The sequence below is a fragment of the Orbicella franksi genome, chromosome 7 (assembly GCF_964199315.1).
Source record: "Orbicella franksi chromosome 7, jaOrbFran1.1, whole genome shotgun sequence".
In the NCBI taxonomy this organism is placed as follows: domain Eukaryota; kingdom Metazoa; phylum Cnidaria; class Anthozoa; order Scleractinia; family Merulinidae; genus Orbicella; species Orbicella franksi.
Window position 1 is genome coordinate 23958926 of NC_138151.1, and position 24099 is coordinate 23983024.

The 24099-nt window shown below is 40.8% G+C and overlaps 1 protein-coding gene and 3 pseudogenes across 3 annotated transcripts; all 4 read left to right on the forward strand.

The window, feature by feature from the left end:
• The first annotated feature begins 2562 nt into the window (after positions 1 to 2562).
• LOC145492495 (uncharacterized) lies at positions 2563 to 3042 on the forward strand (annotated as a pseudogene).
• Positions 3043 to 3121: 79 nt separating this feature from the next.
• LOC145493682 (uncharacterized) lies at positions 3122 to 3682 on the forward strand. The gene has a single exon (XM_081473149.1). It carries the CDS (start codon positions 3131 to 3133, stop codon positions 3680 to 3682), a length of 552 nt encoding a protein of 183 aa, XP_081329275.1. The 5' UTR covers positions 3122 to 3130.
• A 9379-nt stretch (positions 3683 to 13061) lies between these two features.
• Positions 13062 to 14155, forward strand: LOC145492499 (uncharacterized; annotated as a pseudogene). The gene is made up of 2 exons (XR_014049991.1): positions 13062 to 13275; positions 13908 to 14155. The product of XR_014049991.1 is annotated as an uncharacterized LOC145492499 (transcript).
• An 801-nt stretch (positions 14156 to 14956) lies between these two features.
• LOC145492563 (tyrosine kinase receptor Cad96Ca-like) lies at positions 14957 to 19194 on the forward strand (annotated as a pseudogene). Its single transcript, XR_014050020.1, has 5 exons — positions 14957 to 15049; positions 16456 to 16792; positions 17643 to 17749; positions 18015 to 18209; positions 18971 to 19194. The product of XR_014050020.1 is annotated as a tyrosine kinase receptor Cad96Ca-like (transcript).
• Positions 19195 to 24099: the final 4905 nt, after the last annotated feature.

Sequence of the window (24099 nt, forward strand, 5' to 3'; positions counted from 1 at the left end):
ATGATGGACACTGAGAGACTTGTGTCCGAGGCACTTATATACCTTTCTATTCGTTTCAAAGCATCCTGGGACGGTGACCTCATCGAGAACCAATCCTAGACTTGCCCCACTCCCTTCGCAGTCGAAGGGATAAAAATAGGGGTAAGGGGGTACACCCGTTCCAAAGCATCCTGGGCTGGTGACCTCATCAGGAGCCAATCTTAGACTTGCCCCACTCCCTTCGCGGTCGGAGGGGTAAAAATTGGGGTGAGGCGGTACTCCCCGTTCCAAAGCATCGTGGGACGGTGACCTCATCGGGAACCAATCCTAGACTTGTCCCACTCTCTTCTCGGCCAAAGGGGTAAAATAGGGATAAGGGGGTACTCCCTCTTAGTCTGCTATATAAAACCTTCACACGTTTTGAAAAGGACCAAAACAAAGTTTGTTGACTCACGAAATGGAAGTTAGAAGAAGTCGAAGACTACTAGGATTGATCCCCGAAGTAGATGAGTTCAAGGACAAATGTTTCATCTGTCAAGGCGACCTTGTCATTGACTCCTTGACTCGATGTAGTGCGAAAACTTATTGCTGTAGAAAATTTTTGCACAAGAGATGTTTGCAACAGGAGTTACAATACTCAGATAAGTGCGGACATTGCAAAACCTCAAATCCTCGCGGGAATGAAGATGAGGCACAACTTTCACCTTGGGAGGAGGTGGTACGCGAGAGGATTACCAACGCAACGAATGTCATCAATAGGTATCGGCGAGGGGGACGGCCTTACCATATTCACAATCGTAATATTGTTTCGTGGAGGACCTTGCCCTACCATGCGAATCTTTCCATCTGGTTTGAATTTTATACAAGCCTCACCATCTTCGTGCAGCAAAGGCGAAACGCTATTCTGTACATCCATGCCTATGTCAACTTGCCGTGGATGACCATTACTCAATCAATAAGACAGACGGTGTATGAAATGTTCAGTAGAAACATCCCAACGGAAGTAATGCTCTGCGTACGCGAAGTAAAGTTTAGGTCATTGTTCCTGTCGTGGCTGCAGTACGACGCTGAGGATGAAGTGATTATCAACAGATTAACTCTTCAGTCATCTTTTTCACCCCCCATTTACCCTGAAGACACAGCTTGGGTGTAACGTGTAACTTTTATTGTAACTCAAAAAACTCGTAAAACAAAACAAAAACAAAAACAAGGAGTCTGAGTCTTTGCAACGTTTATTGAATAATGATAATAAAAATAATAACATGAACTCCGAAAAAGAATTGATTACAATTTTTATCTCTTTAAGTCTTGACCGTCGGTATTCCACAAAGTGTTGGGAACTAAACTCGTTTCCAGTTTTACAGACTCTTGGTCCCTGGTCCCAAAACGCACGATATTCTGCCCTAGTTTTCTTTGCTTTTGGTCATGAAGTCTTTGCCTGATCCGTTCCTTATTCTTGGCATAGTAACTTCTCCAATACTCGTTGATCCGTTCCCTGTTGTTTTTACACTATTGTCTTCGGTAATTTCTGATGTGCTCCTTGTTCTGTTGACAATAGGCTCTCTGGCTGCTGGCGAGTCGTTCCTTGTTGTTTTCATACCATCTTTTACGACACCACCACCTCCTCATCCACTACCACCACATTTACCACCACCACCACCACCTACACCACCACCACATTTACCACCACCACATCCACCACCTACACCATCACCACTGCAACCACCAGCACATTTACCACCACTACCATATTTACCACCGCCGCCACCACCACCACCACCACATCCACCACCTACACCACGACCACTACCACATCCACCACCTACACCACCACCACTGCATCCACCACCACCAGATTTACCACCGCCACCACCACCAAATCCACCACCACCACCACATTTACCACCGCCACCACCACCATATCCCCCACCACCACCACCTACACGACCACCACATCCACCACATCCAATACCACAGCCACATCCATTACCTACACCACCACCACCACCACATCCACCACCACCACCACCACCACATCTACCATATTCACCACCACCACCACATCCATTACCTGCACCACCACCACATTCACCATGACCACCACTGCCACCACCGCCGCCACCACCACCACCACCACCACCACCACCTCCTCCACCACACTCGTCAACTCGATCATTAATCATGTATAAAACTAAGGCATTAACTGCCTCAATTCATTTTGAGTCAAACTAGCAAGGAGTCATGTCCCTTTATTGTCGATATTGTCATAGACTATTCTCTCGTGCAGACAGTAGAATTCGTCACGAAAAACATAGTTGTCAAAGCAGTGGATCAGAAAAGACATGAGATGTCCCAAATATCACATATCCTACCGAAATGCACCATGGGATCCCTAGTAGAATAGAAAAGGGAGAAGCGTTTCGGTTCAAGACACCCTCCAGTATTTTGATCGTGGGCTCTTCTGGTTGTGGCAAGACTTGTTTTACCGAATCGTTACTCTTGGATCACTTAGAAGAATTGTTTGTAAACCCTCCCACTACGATTCATTATTGCTATGGGGCGTGGCAAGACGGATTTAGAGACATGGAAGACGCTGGTGGGCAATTTCATGAAGGGATTCCAGAGTCAGACCATCTCAAGTCATGGTTTCCGAAGGGTTGATTACTTGTACTGGACGATCTGATGGCAGAGGGAGGTGAGGACAAAGCGTTGCTAGACTTATTCCCCAAACACTCTCATCATCAAAATATCACCGTGTTGTACTTGTGCCAAGACATGTTTCCACCAGGGAAATACGCCAAGAGTATTTCCAGGAACGCCCACTACATCGTAGCCTTCAAAAATCCAAGAGATCAATTAGGGATGAAGAATTTACTGCTTCAAGCTTTTCCCACTTGCTGACAAGACATGATGGACGCGTATCAAAAAGTGACCGAACGACCGTTTGGGTACACGATCCTGGATTTACATCCCGCCAGTGATGACAGGAAACGCGTGTTTAGTCACCTCATGACGCACGAAGGATACCCGCGCTGGCATCGAAGAAAGAGAGAGGATGTCTGATCATTGCCTAAAATGGTATATTAAACATCAGTTTAATCGACTCGGCTCATTTGAAATACGTTGTCTTGGGTGAAGGTCGACGAGAATCATGGATGATCGTTCAACAGATATTTTTGGTCACGTGGAAGATAACAATGATGAGAACGTTGAAGAGGAAGAAGAGGTGGATGAAGAGGAGCCTGAAGAGGAACAGGAAGAAGATGAGGATAGTAGCAGCTCCGAAGAGGAAGAAGAAGCGGACGACGATGAACCAGATCCGTGGAGTCCGCTACGTCAAAACGTCGGGGAAGACGTCAAAGAAACCTACCTGAAAGAAGTCCAGCAGTTCCTGGATAAGGGAAAATCCCAAAACTATGCCGAAAATGCTGCTTTCAACGTCCTATTACAAGTAAGTAGAAGAAAGCTACGAAGGACTTACTTAGAGCGTCTAAAATGGACTCACCGTATCAAACACGACGCAATACACCGTAAAGTCATGAAGACTCTTCGACGCTTTATTCAGGAAGACGACATGGATTTTGACGAAGCAGCCGAGTCGGCAGTGGCAAAACGAAAATTCCTGCTAAACAGACTAATGCGGAAGAAGTTACTCCCCGACGACGATTACGAAGAGGAAGTAGAAGAAGAGGTTAAGACCTGAATTAGCCATGTGACTCTTATAAGAGTGTGTGATTCCAGGGTTTTAGTCATTATTTGTAAGACGCCACACATACAAGATGAATTGCTCCAATAAACTGTCAGGGAATGACCAGAGGGTTGTCTGTAAAAAGGCCTACCACAAGAAATATTATGCCAAGAACAAACAGCGAATCCTGGCCCAACAAAAGAGATATCGTGCAGAGAACGTCGAGATTCTCAAAACCCGTCGTAAAAGAGGGTATGAAAACAACAAGGAACGACTCGCCAGCAGCCAGAGAGCCTATTGTCAACAGAACAAGGAGCACATCAGAAATTACCGAAGACAATAGTGTAAAAACAACAGGGAACGGATCAACGAGTATTGGAGAAGTTACTATGCCAAGAATAAGGAACGGATCAGGCAAAGACTTCATGACCAAAAGCAAAGAAAACTAGGGCAGAATATCGTGCGTTTTGGGACCAGGGACCAAGAGTCTGTAAAACTGGAAACGAGTTTAGTTCCCAACACTTTGTGGAATACCGACGGTCAAGACTTAAAGAGATAAAAATTGTAATCAATTCTTTTTCGGAGTTCATGTTATTATTTTTATTATCATTATTCAATAAACGTTGCAAAGACTCAGACTCCTTGTTTTTGTTTTTGTTTTGTTTTACGAGTTTTTTGAGTTACAATAAAAGTTACACGTTACACCCAAGCTGTGTCTTCAGGGTAAATGGGGGGTGAAAAAGATGACTGAAGAGTTAATCTGTTGATAATCACTTCATCCTCAGCGTCGTACTGCAGCCACGACAGGAACAATGACCTAAACTTTACTTCGCGTACGCAGAGCATTACTTCCGTTGGGATGTTTCTACTGAACATTTCATACACCGTCTGTCTTATTGATTGAGTAATGGTCATCCACGGCAAGTTGACATAGGCATGGATGTACAGAATAGCGTTTCGCCTTTGCTGCACGAAGATGGTGAGGCTTGTATAAAATTCAAACCAGATGGAAAGATTCGCATGGTAGGGCAAGGTCCTCCACGAAACAATATTACGATTGTGAATATGATAAGGCCGTCCCCCTCGCCGATACCTATTGATGACATTCGTTGCGTTGGTAATCCTCTCGCGTACCACCTCCTCCCAAGGTGAAAGTTGTGCCTCATCTTCATTCCCGCGAGGATTTGAGGTTTTGCAATGTCCGCACTTATCTGAGTATTGTAACTCCTGTTGCAAACATCTCTTGTGCAAAAATTTTCTACAGCAATAAGTTTTCGCACTACATCGAGTCAAGGAGTCAATGACAAGGTCGCCTTGACAGATGAAACATTTGTCCTTGAACTCATCTACTTCGGGGATCAATCCTAGTAGTCTTCGACTTCTTCTAACTTCCATTTCGTGAGTCAACAAACTTTGTTTTGGTCCTTTTCAAAACGTGTGAAGGTTTTATATAGCAGACTAAGAGGGAGTACCCCCTTATCCCTATTTTACCCCTTTGGCCAAGAAGGGAGTGGGACAAGTCTAGGATTGGTTCCCGATGAGGTCACCGTCCCACGATGCTTTGGAACGGGGAGTACCGCCTCACCCCAATTTTTGCCCCTTCGACCGCGAAGGGAGTGGGGCAAGTCTAAGATTGGCTCCTGATGAGGATGCTTTGGAACGGGGAGTACCCCCTTACCCCTATTTTTATCCCTTCGACTGCGAAGGGAGTGGGGCAAGTCTAGGATTGGTTCTCGATGAGGTCGCCATCCCAGGATGCTTTGGAACGAATAGAAAGGTATATAAGTGCCTCGGACACAAGTCTCTCAGTGTCCATCATGGCCGCTTGTTGGACGGACCTCTGTCGTTTAGGACCACAGGACACTGTAAGTATCGATCTTGAAGTTGCATGACATTTTTGCGTGACCCTGGCGTGATTTGTGTCGCCATGGAAATCCGTGAGACCGATCCCAGTCCTCCGTCGGGGCTGGTGGGCTGTTTTCCAACATGGCCGACTTTCGTGGGCGCCGCCATCTTGAATTCTTAAATCGGCTCCTGATTGGCTGAAATTTATGGCGGCCATCTCGGATTTGGAAACAATAGAATCCATTATTCTCCAAACAGTAGCTTATTGTCTTTCTCGGCTCCTGATTGGTTACCGCTCATGTGAGCCTCTATTACTACTTACCGTTCTTTGTATTATCATGTCCTCTCCTGTTTCTCCCTTTGCTGTTTAGTTTTTGTTACATTGACTTGGCCAGCGCAGTAAATGTTTGCTTGTTACAATAGTTGACGTTGCCTTTCTTGGTCTCACAATGACACACAAGAACCATCTATTTTTAAATTGGTGACACGCTTAAAATATGCAGCGTTTAATTTACTACCAAGCTATAAATTGCTTTCATTGCAAAGTTTGGGAGCTGAAAGTATTGAATATCTTTTTTAAATATATTATCAAATCAAAGTATTACTTCAGCGAATTAAGATCTCAATTTCCTATTATAGTTATAGAAAAGACAACTTGATTGTTAGCTGTTTATATTAGTACATATATGTTTTGATAGCTGAATGGTAAGCTGGAGTAAGAATTAGCCTTTCGACGCAACCAGACCTCTTTCTACTGTAACTTCTTGTTATAGTTAGCAGATATTAATATGAAGTTTGTATTGTTTTACTCTTTCCCTTCAAGAAACGACAACAACAAAAATAGAAACGAAAAATGACAGAGGCAAGTGCCTCGGTTTGTCTGTTACTAGCTACGGTCCTGTGCTTGGATTCACCTGAGGGTCTAAAATTGTTTGCATGTATTCGGTTGTATACTAAAGGTACATTTTCTCTCGCTGACTGTTGTTTTATTAGTCATAGCAAGTGATGTAATCAAGGTGACCCTGGTTATCACGAGTGAAGAGTGCACTGATGGGGAATACAATCAACTATGAAAGAAACTCAGCAAACCGGTAGCTAACTTGTTTTTGTGAGGCACTTGTAGGCCCTAACCTTATAATGCTGTCACCCTTTGGAAATAGCAAGTTTCAAGACCGTTGATACATAGTGATTGGGTCTGTGAATTGGCATACAGGCTAGGCAGCAGCTGGCAGGCAGAACGACAGTTTGACACGCAAATTAACTTTAGCAGCCGGAAAAATTGATGGACAGCTTGACCGAGGGACAGTTCGTAATCACATTTTGGAATAGTTGAAATGCTTTGTAGTGAACGTGACACTGTTAATTATGGAAACGAAGTAAAGACGTTTTCGATGTTGTGCTTTGTTACGCCAAGTTATTTTACAAATTAAATTATCTGTCTTGGCAGCCTTTTTAGCAGTTTTTAGCGGTAGTTAATATCAAACATGTTCATTGAAGTAGCCCTTTTAAAAATGTATAATATAAATATTAACAATAGTTCATTTAAAATGTTCATTTCAGATAGACGAGGTATTTGCTGGTAAACTGGGCTATGAAAGTGTGCAACTGAAAAGTATCAGGTATTCAAACAGTTTCAGATTGATTTCGTAAACTTCAAAAAAAATTTCTTTTATACTAACATTTTGGGTGGAAAACTTTGGGACGTTTTTTCGGCGCGACTTGAAGAGCGTGGGAAAACGTGTCTAAAACGTCCTAAGTTATGACTACGTGAGGTCAGCGGCTGTAGATCGTAGACATTCATAACGCTCCGTAGCACTATGTTTCTGCTAGTAAACTCGCATTTTTTTCACTCCCAATGTGATATGCAGTTAAACGGAACCAATAACAAACTGTAAAAGCAGTTAGTTTCACTAAGAAATCAAGCAAATGTCGAGGTACTTTCGCTCTCGCTTCGTGAGCTTTCTCCGAAAGCCTCCAAAATTTCACTATCTTACACACCCGGTAACACAGTGGTGATTGGCTAAGGCCAGTAACCATAAAAATCGAACAGGCTACGAACTTATCGGTTTATCCACTGGGACATGTTTAAGGTCAAATAAAGATAAGTACACTTTATTAGTTTAAGACGGAGTTTACCAGAAGACCAGGCAGGGGTGATACATGCCATCTCTCCTTTTTGGATGAAACTTTGCCAGATTGAAGGTACTACCCAACAACTCTAAAAGACAAAGTGGGCCGGCTCTGTGATTTTTCCCTTAGGAGGTAGACCACCCACCCCCCCCCCTGGTTTTTTGCCCAAAATCCCAAAAATGTCACTAAAATAAGCATCAAATTTAAACACCGCTCCTGCTTACAGAATACATTAAATTTTATTGGTATTTCACACAAATAAAGATTGGACCTATCTTAGTTCACACCAGGAATTTCAAGTCATTTGAAGGGACAGGTGCCAATCAAGGAATGTCATTTCCTACCCCTGTCACGCAACATTTAGCTATAAGGCAAATTAGCTCAAATTCTGACTCAAATATTGCTTAAGTCCAACTTTCTAAATCAAAACTAATTTCATCACAGTTTATAGTCACCCTTGGCCTGATGAAATCAAGAATAAAATTTTTGACATCTGTTATTTTTTGGTCACAAAAGTTGTTCAAACAACATGACAAGAGGCTAGTTTTAACAAAGAGACAAGGGCGAAATCTAAAAATATTAGATATTATAGAATCAGTTTATCAAAGTTATTTGTATGTTAATGTCATTAACAAAGTCTTTGAATATTATTTAGGCCAGTGGAAGGTCAATGAATGCAAAACTCTTTGCAATATCCCGTAATCCTCGGACGTACAAGGGGGGGTTAGAGATAGATGTCATCCCCCCAATAAGGTATTTTCGAAACTTTGAGAAGACGATTTACTCTAAGGGGCTGAAACTTTCAGTAGCTGTTCATTCATCCTTCACGGATATTTTAATATGTCAATTGTGTGTCCATCATTTTTTATGTTTCCATAGCAACCACTAGTGTCATGTAAGTTTGGCCAAAAATCAACTTTTTTTGACATAATTCTGTATTTTTTCCAGTTTTCTTCATCACATTCCAGAAATTTACCAATATGTACATTTCATAAGCATTCTGGCTTGATTTTGCATCAATTTTCATTATTTCTTGACTTTTTAAGAAAAAAAAGTAAAATCCAAGATGGCGGATCCTCGATGGCGGGTCAAATGACGTCATTTGACATTATGACATCACAGCCATTGAATATAGTATCATTTTCTAGAACAGGCTCAGGGCTATCTAATCAATGTAAGTTTAGTACGCTGTGCATTAACAGAACAAAAACCAGAGGGGGTTCCTTCCATTTCCCCTTTATACTACAGTAGGGGTACGAGTTAGCTTGTACGCCCAAGGGTTAAATAACAGTGCAAAACACCTAAATTCTATCCGTACAATCTAAATATGGGAATGAAAAGCCGTGATGTTTGAATTCTAAAACATTGACTAGTTAGATGAGAGTTTTTCTCGCCATATCTTGCTTTTTAGATTACTCTTGAAACCCTGCGCAATCATCACAGGTCAAATACTTGATCTTGCAATTGATTAATGTCAACTCTTACTTTACACTCGGCATACAAATTCATCAATCCTGAGAACTATTCTTTGCTGAAATTATTGTTTGCTCTCATTCCAAGTTCAAAAAACCCTTGAAATGTTCATTTTGCTGCATCAGGCATGTAATTAAATCTTGGCAAACAGGTACAGTTGTATATAATACTTGAACTGTGAGATTGAGCATTAGCTAGCTTTATGAAAATGCGTTTTTCTTCTGAAAGTTCCTATGCTGGATTAACCGCAAATAAAGGTTATACCTTAAAGATGTTAGCACAAAACATTGTAAATAATCACATGCTTGCGAGTAAGAAGATGTGTGAAAAAAAGGTAATTCTGAAGAAAAATTGAGCCTCGAGAAGATCTAGTAGCTGAAATTATCTAACACCTAGGGTCCAAGTGAGCACACAGGACAACATACACAGCACCAGTGCCTTAGGTTTAGCAAGGTTTGGTCCGGTTGAACTTTTTAAATTTTTCTAGGCACTCAAGAAGCTTGATTGGCTCTTGGCCATCGTTTTATTTTCTGCTCAGTAACCTCCTGTGCGTATCCGTAGATCCATAGCCCTGTGAAATAACTGATTTGTTTTTTTTTTTCTGGTCACAAGACTGTATTAAATATTCTACATGGTGGATGGTAAAGTAGCTGGCAAGTAGTACTGCCTTCATACTGCAAGCCTGGTCAAGATCGCCTCTGCTTCATCTTGAGACGGACTCAGATCAGCCTGGTGTATAGCTAGTCGGCCAATTCTGTACATTACAGACAACATGCTGAAATACTGGGCTATTTGGTCTGCAGCAAGCTACTCTTCTTTGCTGGACATTTTCCTGCCACTACTGTCTTGCACAGTCTCATCTTACTGCACTCGTTCACTACACTTTCGTCCTGTCCCCTCACCTTCCAAGAATGTTCTTTTCGGATATGTGTTTACTTTCTCAGAAAAGCGGGTTCCTTTTCGTGATGTTTTCAGAGATTTCTCATGTGGATCATGATCACTAAAGGACGTTTGGGATTTCAACCCATTTTATCTTGATGCTGTCTATGCCGTTTCTCTCTCTAACTTCTTGAGGTGTTTACCCGCATCCATGTGTCTCTGCAGACTGCAAAAGATTGGGATGCTTTTGTGAATCCCTCTTCAGGGTAGGAGGAATATACTCTTGTAGCTTTGACAACTTGGGACTCTCTTTCAATAGATTGCGAGTTCCTAGACCATAGTTTATAGATGGGAATGGTTGTGAAGCCCGGCAAACATCAAAGGAGCAAACAAAGATGCCAAGATTTGTGTTGGAAGGTCCACGACCGTGCAAAATCTTTTTTTGCGCCCATACACTATGCATGAATTACGTAAGCAAAACGTTTCTATTGGTCAGTTACTGGGTCAGTAGTATACAACAATTGTGTTTTGTGCACGGTCAAAGCCAAAAAAGAGAACAGAAACATACAACAAAGAACTTTGTTGAGTTTCGTAATAATCCCCTTCTATCAACTATGCCTAGACTGAGGCTGTTGGAGCTGACACGTCAAACTCTTGGCTGTAAAAGTAGCAGTCTCTCTTGCAGTACATTTAAGGGCTGCTCTATGCATAAGTCTGTAGGCCCTTGAGGTCTTCCAAATCCATTCCTGATGTGCAGTTGTGAAACGTTTATAAAATCATATCATAAGCCTTCTACACTTTCAAACCTCCGGACTTGAAGCTAAAAAACTTAGAGACAGGATCCCAGACATTGTGTGCTTCATGGTCTGGCCTGACTCTTAAGTCTGATGCCTGACACCCTTCAACCCGCCATTGGATATCACTAGCACTTTTAATGTCGTGGCCTTCAGTTATGTTACAACGTACATGGATCTGCACTGTGGCAATTCTTCTGTCACAAAGGTCCTTTCCAGCCTGTGGATCACTGAAATCATATCTGATGATCTTAATGCCTGTGCACTCTCTAAGGCTGGCAAGTGAGTGGATCAGATGAGAACAAAGGTAACATCTGGTATTGTCGAGCTTTTCTTTCCAAAAAGTTAAAATTGAGCGAAACATCGAAGCCATTCTTATCATTGGAGTGTGCACATCTATAAATAGAGATTGAAATCCCTGGCGCATGCGCAGTGGTAATAGATAATAAATAACAACAATAAATATAAATAAATATGATAAATAATAATAATAATAACAACAACAACCTATTAATTGTCACTTGGTGATACTATTTGTTTCTGATCAAGGTCTTTGGTTCTTGTTCCCATGCTTTCAAAATTATATGCACAATGTTTATCTTTATACCAATTAAGATTTACTTGGCTGCCTGATGCAGCAAAGTAAAAAAAAAGTCATAGATTTTTTTAACTCGATTCGCATGAAATGAATATTCATTGGGTGAGCTCAAGAGTTGATATATGAGGGCAAACAATAATGTCAGCAAAGGATACTTCTCAGGATTGATGAGTTTGTATGCCGAGTGTAAAGTAAGAGTTGACAATAATCAATTGCAACATCAAGCATGTGACCCACCCGTGATGATCGAGCAGGGTTTCAAAGGCAATCTAAAAAGTGAGATTTGCCCAGAAAAGTCTCATCTAACTAGTCAATGTTTTAGAATTTAAATATCATGGCCCTTTATTCCCATAACTACCGTGGTAGAAGGGGGAAATGGATGGAACCCTCTTGGGTTTGCGCTCTGTTTAGGCGCAGCGAAATAAATTTACATTGATTAGATAGCCCTGAGCTTGTTCTACAAAATGATACCATATTTGTTGGTTGTGACGTCATATGATGCCAAATGACGTCATTTGATACGTCATCGAGGATCTGCTCTCGTGGATTTTACTTTTTTCTTAAAAAGTCAAGAAATAACGGAAATTGATATAAAATCAAGCCAAAATGCTTATGAAATGTACATATTGGTGAATTTCTGGAACTTGATGAAGAAAACTGGGAAAAAAATACAGAATTAGGTCAAAAAAGTTGATTTTTGGCCAAACCTACATGAAACTAGTGCTTGCTATGGAAACATAAAAAATGATGGACACACAATTGACACATCAAAATATTCGTGAAGGATGAATGAACAGCTACTGAAAGTTTCAGCCCCTTAGAGTAAACCGCATTCAAAATTTTGAAAATACCTTATTAGGGGATGGCATCCAACCCCCACCCCCCGTTGTACATCCGAGGGTTAAGGGGTATTACAAAGAGTTTTGCATTCATTGAGCTTCCCTCTGCCCTAAATAATATTCAAAGACTTTGTTAATGACATTAATATAGAAATAACTTTGATAAATTGATTCTATTTCGCCCCTGTCTCTGTTAAAACTAGCCCCTTGTCATGTTATTTGAACAGCTTTTGTTACCAAAAAATAACAGATGCCAAAAATTTTACTCTTGATTTCATCAGGCCAAGGGTGACTATAAACTGTGATGAAATTAGTTTTGATTTAGAAAGTTGGACTTAAGCAATATTTGAGTCAGAATTTGAGCTAATTTGCCTTATAGCTAAATGTTGCGTGACAGGGGTAGGAAATGACATTCCTTGATTGGCACCTGTCACTTGAAATGACTTGAAATTCCTGGTGTGAACTAAGATAGGTCCAATCTTTATCTGTGTGAAATACCAATAAAATTTAATGTAGTCTGTAAGCAGGAGCGGTGTTTAAATTTGATGCTTATTTTAGTGACATTTTTGGGATTTTGGTCAAAAAACCAGGGAGGGTGGTCTACCTCCTAAGGGAAAAATCACAAAGCCGGCCCACTCTGTCTTTTAGAGTTGTTGGGTAGTACCTTCAATCTGGCAAAGTTTCATCCAAAAAGGAGAGATGGCATGTATCACCCCTGCCTGGTCCTCTGGTAAACTCGGTCTTAAATGCTTCATTTGCACGAGATTCGATCATCTGAAAATTTATGAAGTAAAATAATTTCCCGTTCAGTTCGGTCACCAGATAAGTTTGTACTTATGTTTTCCCTTTTTCTTCCAAGGTGTGGAAGTTTTGTTGTTGATCTGGCCCTGAAATTCAGTTTAAGTGTAAGAGAAAGCGAGGTACTCTTTATACTTCGAGATGCTGCTAACAATGGAGGGTTTGGAGATTTTAATGTGAGTGCCATAACAGGGACACGAGACACTGGGATTACATCCACCAAGGCCACAACACCTACCAGCTCATCTGACAGTATGTTACCATATCATTAACATTTTGTCCCGTGAATTTGTTTTTTTGTTTTAAAGATGCCTTAGAGAGTTATTAAGTAGCCGGGTGGCGATCTCTTGTATTTTTTCGTTAACTTTATTTTACAATTCGACCAGTAAGTCGGATATATATAAAAGTCTTCAAAACTGAGATCAGATAACGATGGCACTCTGATACTACATGAGCTTCATCTATTTTGTACAGTGAAGATATCTAGTGACCTTACAAAAAGTGTCGAGCACCAGGAAATTAATACATCTAAGTGCACATGATTTTGTGTTTGCCAAGTTCGCACCAAAGGGAACGTAATACCTTGCTATACCTTCCTATACCTTGTAAGCCTCGCTTAAAACAATCACCTACAGACAAACAGAAAGAAGGATCGATAGCAAAAAGGACAGAATGATGGAGAGGCAGGTTCGGGCAGCCAACCATCCATCCAGCCAGCCAGGCAGACAATCAGACTAACAGACAGACAGACAGACAGACAGACAGACAGACAGAAAGAGAGACAAACAGTGAGACATATTTGCCATGCTTCACACAAACATGCGAAATACGTTTGCTTTGAAAAAGATCTGATGACGGTTTTTTTTATCATATTATGGTAACAGTTCAAGCGTGTGGGGATTGTGCTTGCAGCTGCACCGTATTGGGAGTTGTGATCGGTATCCTTGTTGTCATAATCATTGCTCTCGTTGTGTACATCTTATGGGGTCACAAGAAGGGTAAGCAATATTCTAAATATTCTCTATACCTTTAAACAGTCACTGTGAGAAAACTTGTCTTGTTAATACATTGCCAGTTTTTGCTAAACCTCCCACTTCAAGCTGCTACGGTTTTGCATGTAAATAGCATGTAGCTGCTAAAACAGTTAAATAACTGAACCAGACAACTGAGACACTAAGTGTTAATGCCAGGAATGGGAAGTTTTCTGGTTTTTCGTTCTTGCTTTTAAGATTTTACGCCTTTTAAGTTCTTCATCGGCATTCTTTGTAACACTGACACCCAACGTGGCCCATAATGCTATGTTCAGTGACTTCTGCGATCAGTACGTTAACCTTTTTTTATTTCTTCAAAGGAAGGCGTAACGAAATGTCTTATCCAATTCTTCATCCTTTCTCCTCCCGACTTGATTATAATGTCAATCAATTCATTTCTCCCGCTTTTAGGGACTGCAACAAAGGATAGGTAAACTTGTTAAAAGAGCACATTAGAATTTGCTTATTTCATTACTTGGGTCTTAACGCTGATTCCGCTTAATAATTTCGCTATTTGAAATGTGCCACTTCAATGGAGAAATAAGACGTGGTGGCCTGCCGTTTAGTGTGCTGGAGCCAGGTCGAGCGGTCTAGATCTGTGTTCGAGCGCTGGCAGGATCATTGTGCTGTGTTCTTGGGCAAGACTCCTTATAACGATCGTGCCCTCTCCACCCAGTACTATATATGGATATTGGCGAATAAAATGCTGGGAGGTAACCCTGCGATAGACTCGCAGGAGTAGCACAAAATTCCAAGCCCGTTCAGAACTCGTTAGTTCTTTTTGAGTAACGAAGCCTTTCATTTCACAACACTTTATGTTGGGATGTGGGACGATCGATTCATAACAATGTATTTTGAAGGGCCATATACTACAAACTGAGCTACCCTGGATGTGTATTTGAATGTGGATTTTTTTCATAAGAAAACTAATTTGTTGGTTATTTTAATTTAGGATAAATGGAGCGGAATCTAACGAGGAAAGGGGCAAAATGCATGTAGGTCTTTACGTAACAAAAAATGCAAGTAGTCATGATCAATATAAAGTATTACATGAACAACCTTTGACTTCAATTGCAATTAAATCTTTGATGGTGAGGGGGTGCGGGGGAGGGGGTGTGGATGGCCATTAACCTGTCATGCATAGAGTATTAAAACCATGGCTATGGAACTTAAAGGTCCGGTAATACGCGCAACAATGTGTTTCAACTTGCAACGCGGCAGTGTTGCATTGCAAGTTGAAACACATTGTTGCGCGTATTACCACGTTTGTGACCAACTTGTCTCGCAGCAAAAGACAGTGTTGCAAGTCTGCGTAATTCCACAGGTATAATTGCTTAATCGTGTGTAAATAAAAGTGGCGCCTTTTTTAACATAATTTAGCATTTCGACGAAGTTCCACTTCGACTTCTGGCCGTCATTTTCTTCTTAATTTTCCGTGCCAGCGAAGCTCTCTCAGTATGAAGCTCAGTGTCGTTTCAGGTAGCTAGGGCAAAAGTTGTATTTTTGCGACAGTTCTTCCAAACCTTTTGACTTTTTTCCTGCTTGTTTTGAAGGGACAAACGAGGTGCCCCAAAGAATATGATAGCTCTCGAGGTCTTTGTACAGGACAAATTTATGACTTTCCGAGAGTTACTGGTCTACTTCGAGTTCAGGCTCGCCTTCACCGTCCGCCATGTTTTTTTTTTTATTTCCCGCGCTTCGCGACAGCCAATCACAAGCGTTGAATTCAGATTTGTTGCGAGACAAGTTGTAGCTTCAGTGGTAATACGAGCAGCAAAACTAAAATTTGTTGCGGAAAGTAGAACTCGAGTCTACTTTGCGCTGTATTTTGCTGCGAGACAAGTTGGTCACAAACGTGGTAATACGCGCAACAATGTGTTTCAACTTGCAAAGCAAAAATGTTGCGAGACAAGCTCAAGAAAAATGTTGCCCGTATTACCGGACCTTAAAGGATTCACGGTAGCACGTTTAAACATATTTTCTTTGAAGTCCATATCATACAGAGATGACGTCATATGACTTTATTATTTCTGAACAGGCGCCGTCTCTGAGCCATCGGCAAAGGCTTAGAACATCAAGAATGTTAATGAATTTAGGTATGACAGAAAACATGCCTGTGAAAATACGGTTGCCATGGAAACATCAAGATCCTTGACCAATGAAATGCGATAGTTAATTTTTCCAGATCAATTTTAGGTAAGTCGTCAAATTTAAAGTTCATTGCTTTAGCGCTTTTAAAGTTACAAGCGTTTAAAGTGTGAAGGCCCCTCTAAAGTTTTCATCATGCTTCTGGTTTGAATTAGTTATGCAGTTGCCTCAGTTCAACTCAGTTCAGCATCTCGCTTTCCGAAAAAGTAATTTGTAAACGTCAACTGTGTGTTAATAATTTCACTCGCATTAGACTCAAATGGAAATGGATAACATTGGACTGGACGAAGATCCCGCCAGGATTCAAAATTCTGGAGTTTCCCTTCAAAGCCAATACACGTCACTGAATCAGGCTTCACGATTACAAAACGTCTCAGAAGATAGAGGGAATAATGTTTCATCAAACGTTTCCCAAAGCAGCCAAAACGCACTTCTTCATCCGTCAACACGCTCCTGGGAGGTTCCTAGACAACATGTGACTCTAGAGAAGATCATTGGTAAAGGTGCGTTTGGTCAGGTTGCCAAGGGAACAGCAGTACGTCTTCGAGGACGGCCCGGGAAGACACTTGTGGCTTTTTAACACTTGAAAGGTGTCAAATGCTTTTAAAATAGTGGTTGAATAGTGCAGAATATGTTACGGACGTTCTACAGTGAAACCTATGTTAAGTGGACATCCTTGGGACCCTCAGTAGTGTCTGCTTAATCCAGGGTGTCCGCTTTAAACAGGTTGTGATATATTGTGCAATAACGGTTAATTATTAACCCTTTCGTAACACAGTGTAACACAGTGTAAGATCAAAGACTGTTCGTAGCATAATGTACTGTCAGTCAATACATTTTTGTGGAATAATCTACTTAGCTTTAAAACGACATCCTGAACAGTGGTAAAGGAGTCTGAGCTGAGCTTTGAGAAGTAAAAGGTCCTTGAAGTGTCCGCTTATTGCAGGTTTTTTGCACCAAAATGTCTCAATATTGGTGTCCGCATCCGCTTAACAGAGATGTCCGCTGAACGCATGTCTATTTTACAGAAAATGTGGGAAGAAAATTTTGGGACTCAAGCTGGTGTCCACTTAATAGAGGGTGTCCGTTTAATGTGGGGTCCGGTTAATACAGGTTTCACTATAATCGTCCATTTCTAGCTTGGAGTCTTGGTAGACTTTAAAATACGCATTATGCCAATGATTTGGTGCTAGTATTCCATCACACCAACATGGTTTGTGTGATATCGTGATATCGTTGACTGATGTAAGTTGCATTCAACTTTGTTTTCCAAAATGATTCAAGGGAAAAGGAGAAGAGTTGTTTTAGGTTATTGTTGATGTGACGAAGGTTGTTTCTTCCCGAAAGCTTGGACATATTAGTAGGCTAGTGGCTGCGAAACACCAATGTATAAATCATCATTATTGAGTTTTAAACATCTCATTTGGGATTATGTTGCAGAGAATGCGCCCGAGACAGACAAGAGAGACTTGTTATCAGAACTTGAAATAATGAAACATCTTCAGCCTCATCCACATGTCATCGAGCTCCTGGGATGTGTCACTGAATGGTAAATTTTGGACTAAGACCCTCAAGAAAACGGTGTGCAGTGTTCTGAAATCTCTTTCGACTCTATTCAATGGGCTTTCCCTTCTTCTTGTTGAGTCAACTAAATGAATCCCTTCAAAATAGAATAATTCTTCAACTCAGCTTCAGTGTACCATTGAAAATCATATTGACCACTGCTTTGGCTTTATATATATCTTTGTCCAGACAAGATCCCATTATTGCTTAACATTACCACTGTCTCTTTTCTTCTCTCTCGTTTTCTTCTCAGAGCCGTTGTTAGTGCTCATAGAATATGTTCCATTTGGAGACCTGCTGGGATACCTGAGAAAGAGCCGTGGACTGAATGACACTTATTACAAAGACCCGGATATCAAACCAAAAACAAGTCTGTCGTCACAACGGCTGATAAAGTTTGCTTGGCAAATCGCTGATGGAATGTCTTATTTGTCATCCAAACGGGTATGTAATGTACTCATTTATTCGGCCTTTATGTTTTGCGCCCTTATTGGTCTATTGCGGATTTGCACAGTATTGCTGGAAGTGTCTCAGTCTAACGGTTTCCACTATGTCATCCTGCGACGTTGTAGCGTTGGTCTGTTAGGGAACTAAAATCGGCTTGTGAATCTTTCGTAAAAAGAATTGACTAAGGTGTGAATATTTGCCCAAAAAGAACTGTAATGATAATAACCAGTTCTTCTTCACGTGACATGTACAGTCGAGCCCCTATTGAGCGGCCACCTATTAAACGGCCAACTCTATTATGTGGCCAGTGATCAAAGTCCCAATAAGCGTTTTTCTGTTGTTTTAACTTCTATTAAGCGGCCAGCCTCCTCTAAGCGGCCATTTTCCCGAGGACAATCGTTTAATGGGGGTTGAATTAAAGTTACCCTGGTCATCTTCGCATGGCAGGATTTTTCCAGGGTGAAAAAGTTCCACCTTGTATGTGTTGTATCCAATTTCGCACTGTCAGTGATCTGTAGATCGTGCGGATGTTATCGATTTCTTTCTTTTTTAACATCATATGATGTTAAAAGATTAAAGAAGGCACTTCGGTCAAGACCTCATAACTTTTTTAATTGCAATATAACTTGTCGATTACATAGACGTGCACGTGGGTTTAAAATCACGTCGAAATGTTTGAATGCCAGTGGTTCGCGACATTTGATTTATTTGTCTTGTCTCCCACGTATCGAAATATCGCCAATAACCTTCTGTTTCAGATTATCCACCGAGACCTAGCAGCTCGTAATGTGTTGGTTGGTGAAAAAGAAACATGTAAAGTGACAGACTTCGGAATGGCCAGAGATGTTCAAGAGGGCAACATTTACGAACGAAAATCAAAGGCAAGAGTCAAGATGAAGAGTCCCAGAGAGTTGGCTCTTCAAAAACCTTCGTGTGAACTGCTCGGGAGACAAGTCTCTGAGACAAAATGAAACTAATCCAACCGCAGATCAGTATTTGTTTTAATTATTTTTCAAAGTCCGCTTTGCTCTGACGAAGGGCTTGCGCCCGAAATGTCAGCTTAATTAAGTCGCTACGGTGGTTAATTTTACATTTTTTATTGCCTTGGTATATATATCTCATTGTTACACTCATTTTAACAATTTCAGTTTTACTCTTGGAGAGCAAAATAGTGGATAACAATACTTTTCTCCCACGATTTGGAACTAGGTGTCCCATTGCAATCAGTGCCCTCATGTACATACTACAAGGGACCAGTCCCTGCAACCTCTTCCCTCGTGTGAACTCTTCAAGAGACTAACCACAGGGACTATTCCGGTGCCTTGCGAAACGTTATCATTATACCGAATAATCGGGTATCTAACTACTAACTCATAACTCGAACCCCAGTACTGCCCTTCTCGTCTGTCTTTCAGCTAAAAAGTTCTTTTCTTTCTCCGGGGGCGTCTCCCTGTTAAGTGGACTGCAATGGAAGCGCTCCTTTATGGGACATATTCAACAAAAAGTGATGTGTGAGTGCTTGTACCAGGATGACCATATTACTTTACTTGACTAATAGTAGCAGCTTCTCTTGCTCGTCCATGTCAAGACAGAAAAGATACATTGCATCAATTAATGTTAGCCCTGATTGGACATGTCTCGGGTTGTCTGAAACGTGGATAACACTATCCAGCGGATAAATCACTATCCAGCGAATAGCGTGATTTGTTTTGTTAACACTTATCCACTGGATAGCTGTTTATCCGGTGGATAGCCTAATGCGGCCTTAGAATAACTGAGGTCAGACTGGTAGTAGTGAATTCGTCAAAGATTTTGGACTGTTTGGTGATATTATTTACATGTAAACAAGGATTCTTTTTTGCCTAAGACATAAGAGAAAGTTCTTCCAAATCTTGTCATACATATGCACAACCTGCAAAATTATACTACTATTTATAGCATCATTCCTTAGAAGGGCAGTAGTATAATAGCATCCAGGAAACAAGCCGAAGAACTTCCAATGCTTTTATTTTTAAGTATCAAGGTCTGTTTTCACCATACCATAACTATCATTTAAACACTTATTTGTCTAACAGGTGGAGTTATGGAGTTCTCCTTTACGAGATTTTCACGATAGGTAAGCTAGGTAGCGGCTTGCACCTTAGTAGTTTTTTTACTGCGCCTTTCCATAACACGCGACATCTACTCAATCAACGGTCGCGTGCTTCACTAACGACAATGATGATAGCGACCCTCTCAGGACACAGAAGCTAACTTCAATGTTTTCAAACGTCATATCTGTGGGTTGTGAGAGGTAGTTTTCGATCGACATTGTTTGTTTCTTTTTTTTCCAAAGTTCGTTAGTGGTCGTCGTAATTATGATTGACGGAGCCAAAAACACTATCGTCAGTCCTAGGGTTTGAACTTGGCGTGTTGTTAAAAGGCGCAGAAATTAATATATGTAATAAAGGAGGTTACAGTCAGTTTGGTGAAGTAGCTCTGTCAGGGTTTGCCCTTGGAAGCTAGAGCTTCTGGGTTGAAGTTCCTTTCTGACCCTAGCTAGAGTTTTCTTTACCACCGACCCGACCAAGTTTGTAAGATGGCTAACTGGTCTGTTTCCTCTAAAATAGCATTCATAATTTATTACATTCTGTTTTCAATATTCGTTTCTAATGTTTGTTTTGTTATCCCCGAATGGCCTCTCATTAGGAGAGGATACTTAATGATTTTTTTTTTTTTTTATTAGCAACCATTCTACCTAAATTGCTGCAGAAATAGTTACGATTTTGAGGTTGCGTATATTTTGGAGGAAATGGAGGTCTTGATGTCTTTTCTATAAAATGTTCTCTTCCATTTGGCTCACCATATCCACGGATGGATGGCAGAAAAATTGTACCCTGGCTACAGCAAGGACACAGAATGTCGAAGCCACAACACGTGAATGAAAAATGGTAAACAGCTCTTCTTTTTACCTTCTATGTCAAGATTATTGTTGAACGTGAAATTAGTTGCAGTAGCTACTTGAGTTCTACCATTTAATAGAATTAGTTCTTAGACGCCTACCGGCGAGAAGACGAGATGAAATGAGATGCTAAACGAATACTAGTATCAAGAAATTATTATCCTGAATTATCTAGTTCACCAAGAAGCCTAACTAAAACGTCAGCACCACCGCCCCCTTCCCTCTTTGCCTCTTCCCCGTTCCCCTGAAAGAGATGCTATTCCATTTAAGTTTATCCACCCGGCATTTTTTCCCCTTAGTCCAAAATTTCAACGATACAAAAGGTTTAAGGGCCGCAACCACGGCTCGAACACAGACCACTAATCATCATTAGTAGAATTCTACTAGTATACTAATGCAAATGCTGTAATCTGATTGGCTGAGCCATTGAGCAGTATCAGCCATTAGTGTGTAGTGGCTGAAAATCGTCTATACAGCTAGGAAATGGCGACGTGTTTTTCGTTTTTCCAAAAATTTAAAGGAACATTTGATTCGAATGGATAATTAAATTCCTGAGAAGTCAAAATGAAGGACATTTACCCTTTCTTCATATTTAAAAAAAGTTGAAATTATTGAAAAACTGATGCGCCTTCGGCCTCATCAACTATCACCTCATAGAAATCTCGAGCTCACAATCTAATTGTTAAATAGAATTAGTTCTTAGGCGCCTACCGGCGAGGAGACGAGATAACATGAGATGCTAAATGAACACTAAAATCAAGAAATTATTATTTTGAATTATCTAGTTTACCGAGAAGCCTAACTAAAACGTCAGCACCACCGTCCTCCGCCCCCTTCTCTCTTTGCCTCTTCCCCGTTCCCCTGAAAGAGATGCTATTCCATTTAAGTTTATCCAACCGGCATATTTTCCCCTTGGTCCAAAATTTCAACGATACAAAAAACCTTAAGGGAAGTAAGGTAGAGTAAGTATACTAAGCATGTAGAAAATTTAAACAGAAAGCCTCATTGTTGTGTTTTTGAAGTTTTTCCTCAAGTCAATTCTTACGCTAATAAAAAATTTGTGGTTTTTAGATCCTCCTAAAAGTGTTCTCTTTTTTCATTTTTTTTTTTTTTTTTCAGTCCCTAGTTGTGAAGTAAATTTCGATTATTGCGTAAGAAGACAAAAAACCTGAGATACTGAATTTTAAACATAAATACGCAGAAGAAGGCTTTATCTCACAGGGGGAATGGTGGAGGGGGGAGGGATGTTGGGTTGCGCAACCCCTGCACCCTACCCTAGATCCTCCCCTGTATTGGGCGGTTTTTACTTTTCCATCAGATACGTTGTCATGCAGGGAAGCAACAGTCTCATATCAACCTTTTCCAGTCTTCTAAATATTAGAATTTAACTTGACAATCTCTATAGGAACCTCGCCGTTGTTCATTCATATAGGGACACATGGTTGTGGTGCTATATGGCGTTTCTATCGCTGAATGTGTCCACACTGGCCTAAAGAAAAAGTCACAAGGAGGCATTTCGAACTTTGTTTAGTTCTTTAGACCTGAGAAGGAAATAAACCTCGTTGACAATACACGGATATCTATGACGTCATCTTTTCTCTTACACCACGTAAATGATTTAATCGTTGTCTTGTTCATCCCTATCTTCGGATTCAGACCTTCGCTTCTGCACTTGGTTTAAAGGTATACCTGGGTCTGGGCTGAGCGTGTTTTGTGTCGTTCGTGAAGATTCTAGTCCTCGAACTTGAAGTGTGGACCTCACGAGCTGACCGTGAACATCGAAATACGGCTGGAGAATAAACAAGAAAAAGAAATTCGATGAGAGGTAAGATACCAAGAGACAAATGGTGGAAGTGTAACCTGCTAGGCACTAATTGCATCATGCAAAACGCGAAAACACAGGGGTAGCTGTATTGTTATACCGAAGTAATAAAATTTCCCACGTTTAAGATGTAAAAGAAAATTAATGTATATTAATGCTTTTTATTTATTTGGATTATTCTCTTTTGTTTGAGTACGCCAATATTCACGCCTTGAACATCACTCTATTAGATACTTCGTAAACGATTTGGGCCAAATTTTCACGAATATTCTTCTTCTTGTAAGTCAAGAGCGCCTGTTTTGAGGAATATACCATAGGACAACTTGCTGTTTGAGAGATTCGTGCAACTGAATATTAAGATACCTGTATAAAGTACAAATACCGACTGATAACGGCCGTTAAGAGTTTGAGGAGGAAAGAGTTCTTAATAAGCCTAAACTTTAATTCAGTTTTTAACCTTAATATTTTTTTCTGGCCATTAGACGCTGGTGGATTCAGTATGGCACCGATGGAACCAGTACTTAAATCTCTGCCGACCGCTGGCTTATAATTTGCAGGAGACTCAGGCATAATGTTTTCACGAGCCCGATGAACAAAGAAAAAATAACTAAATATATAGGTTCGATATTTTCCCACGCCTTGCTCTCGGAATACAAACTCACGTGGATCGTGTTTGTTAATGTTGGACATTGCCTCTTTTCTTGGAGGATTTTGTGTTTTGGCGACTGGGTATGTTGACGTGTTAGAGCCAAAATACCCATGTCGACATCAAACGAGCCTGATATGGCACCGAAGAAAACCAAAAAAGGTACGATTAGGTATATTTATCGCACCCAAGTTTGGCCACAAATCCGGCAGCATCAAGCCAGTGACTTAATTGCTATTGCAACATATCAGGACAGTAGACACGGCCTTTCATTGGCTATATATAAATGTGAATTTGGATTGGGTAATAGGGTTTGATTACACAATACACCTACATTTCTTTAATGTGAGGCTGTTTTGAGGTACTATACTGTTAGTATATATGTTTGGCGGCAAAACTAAGAACGAGAGGCCGGCGTAACATTAGATTTACCTTTCAAGGCTAGGTGGAAAACGCGGTGGTCGGGATCCCGGGATAT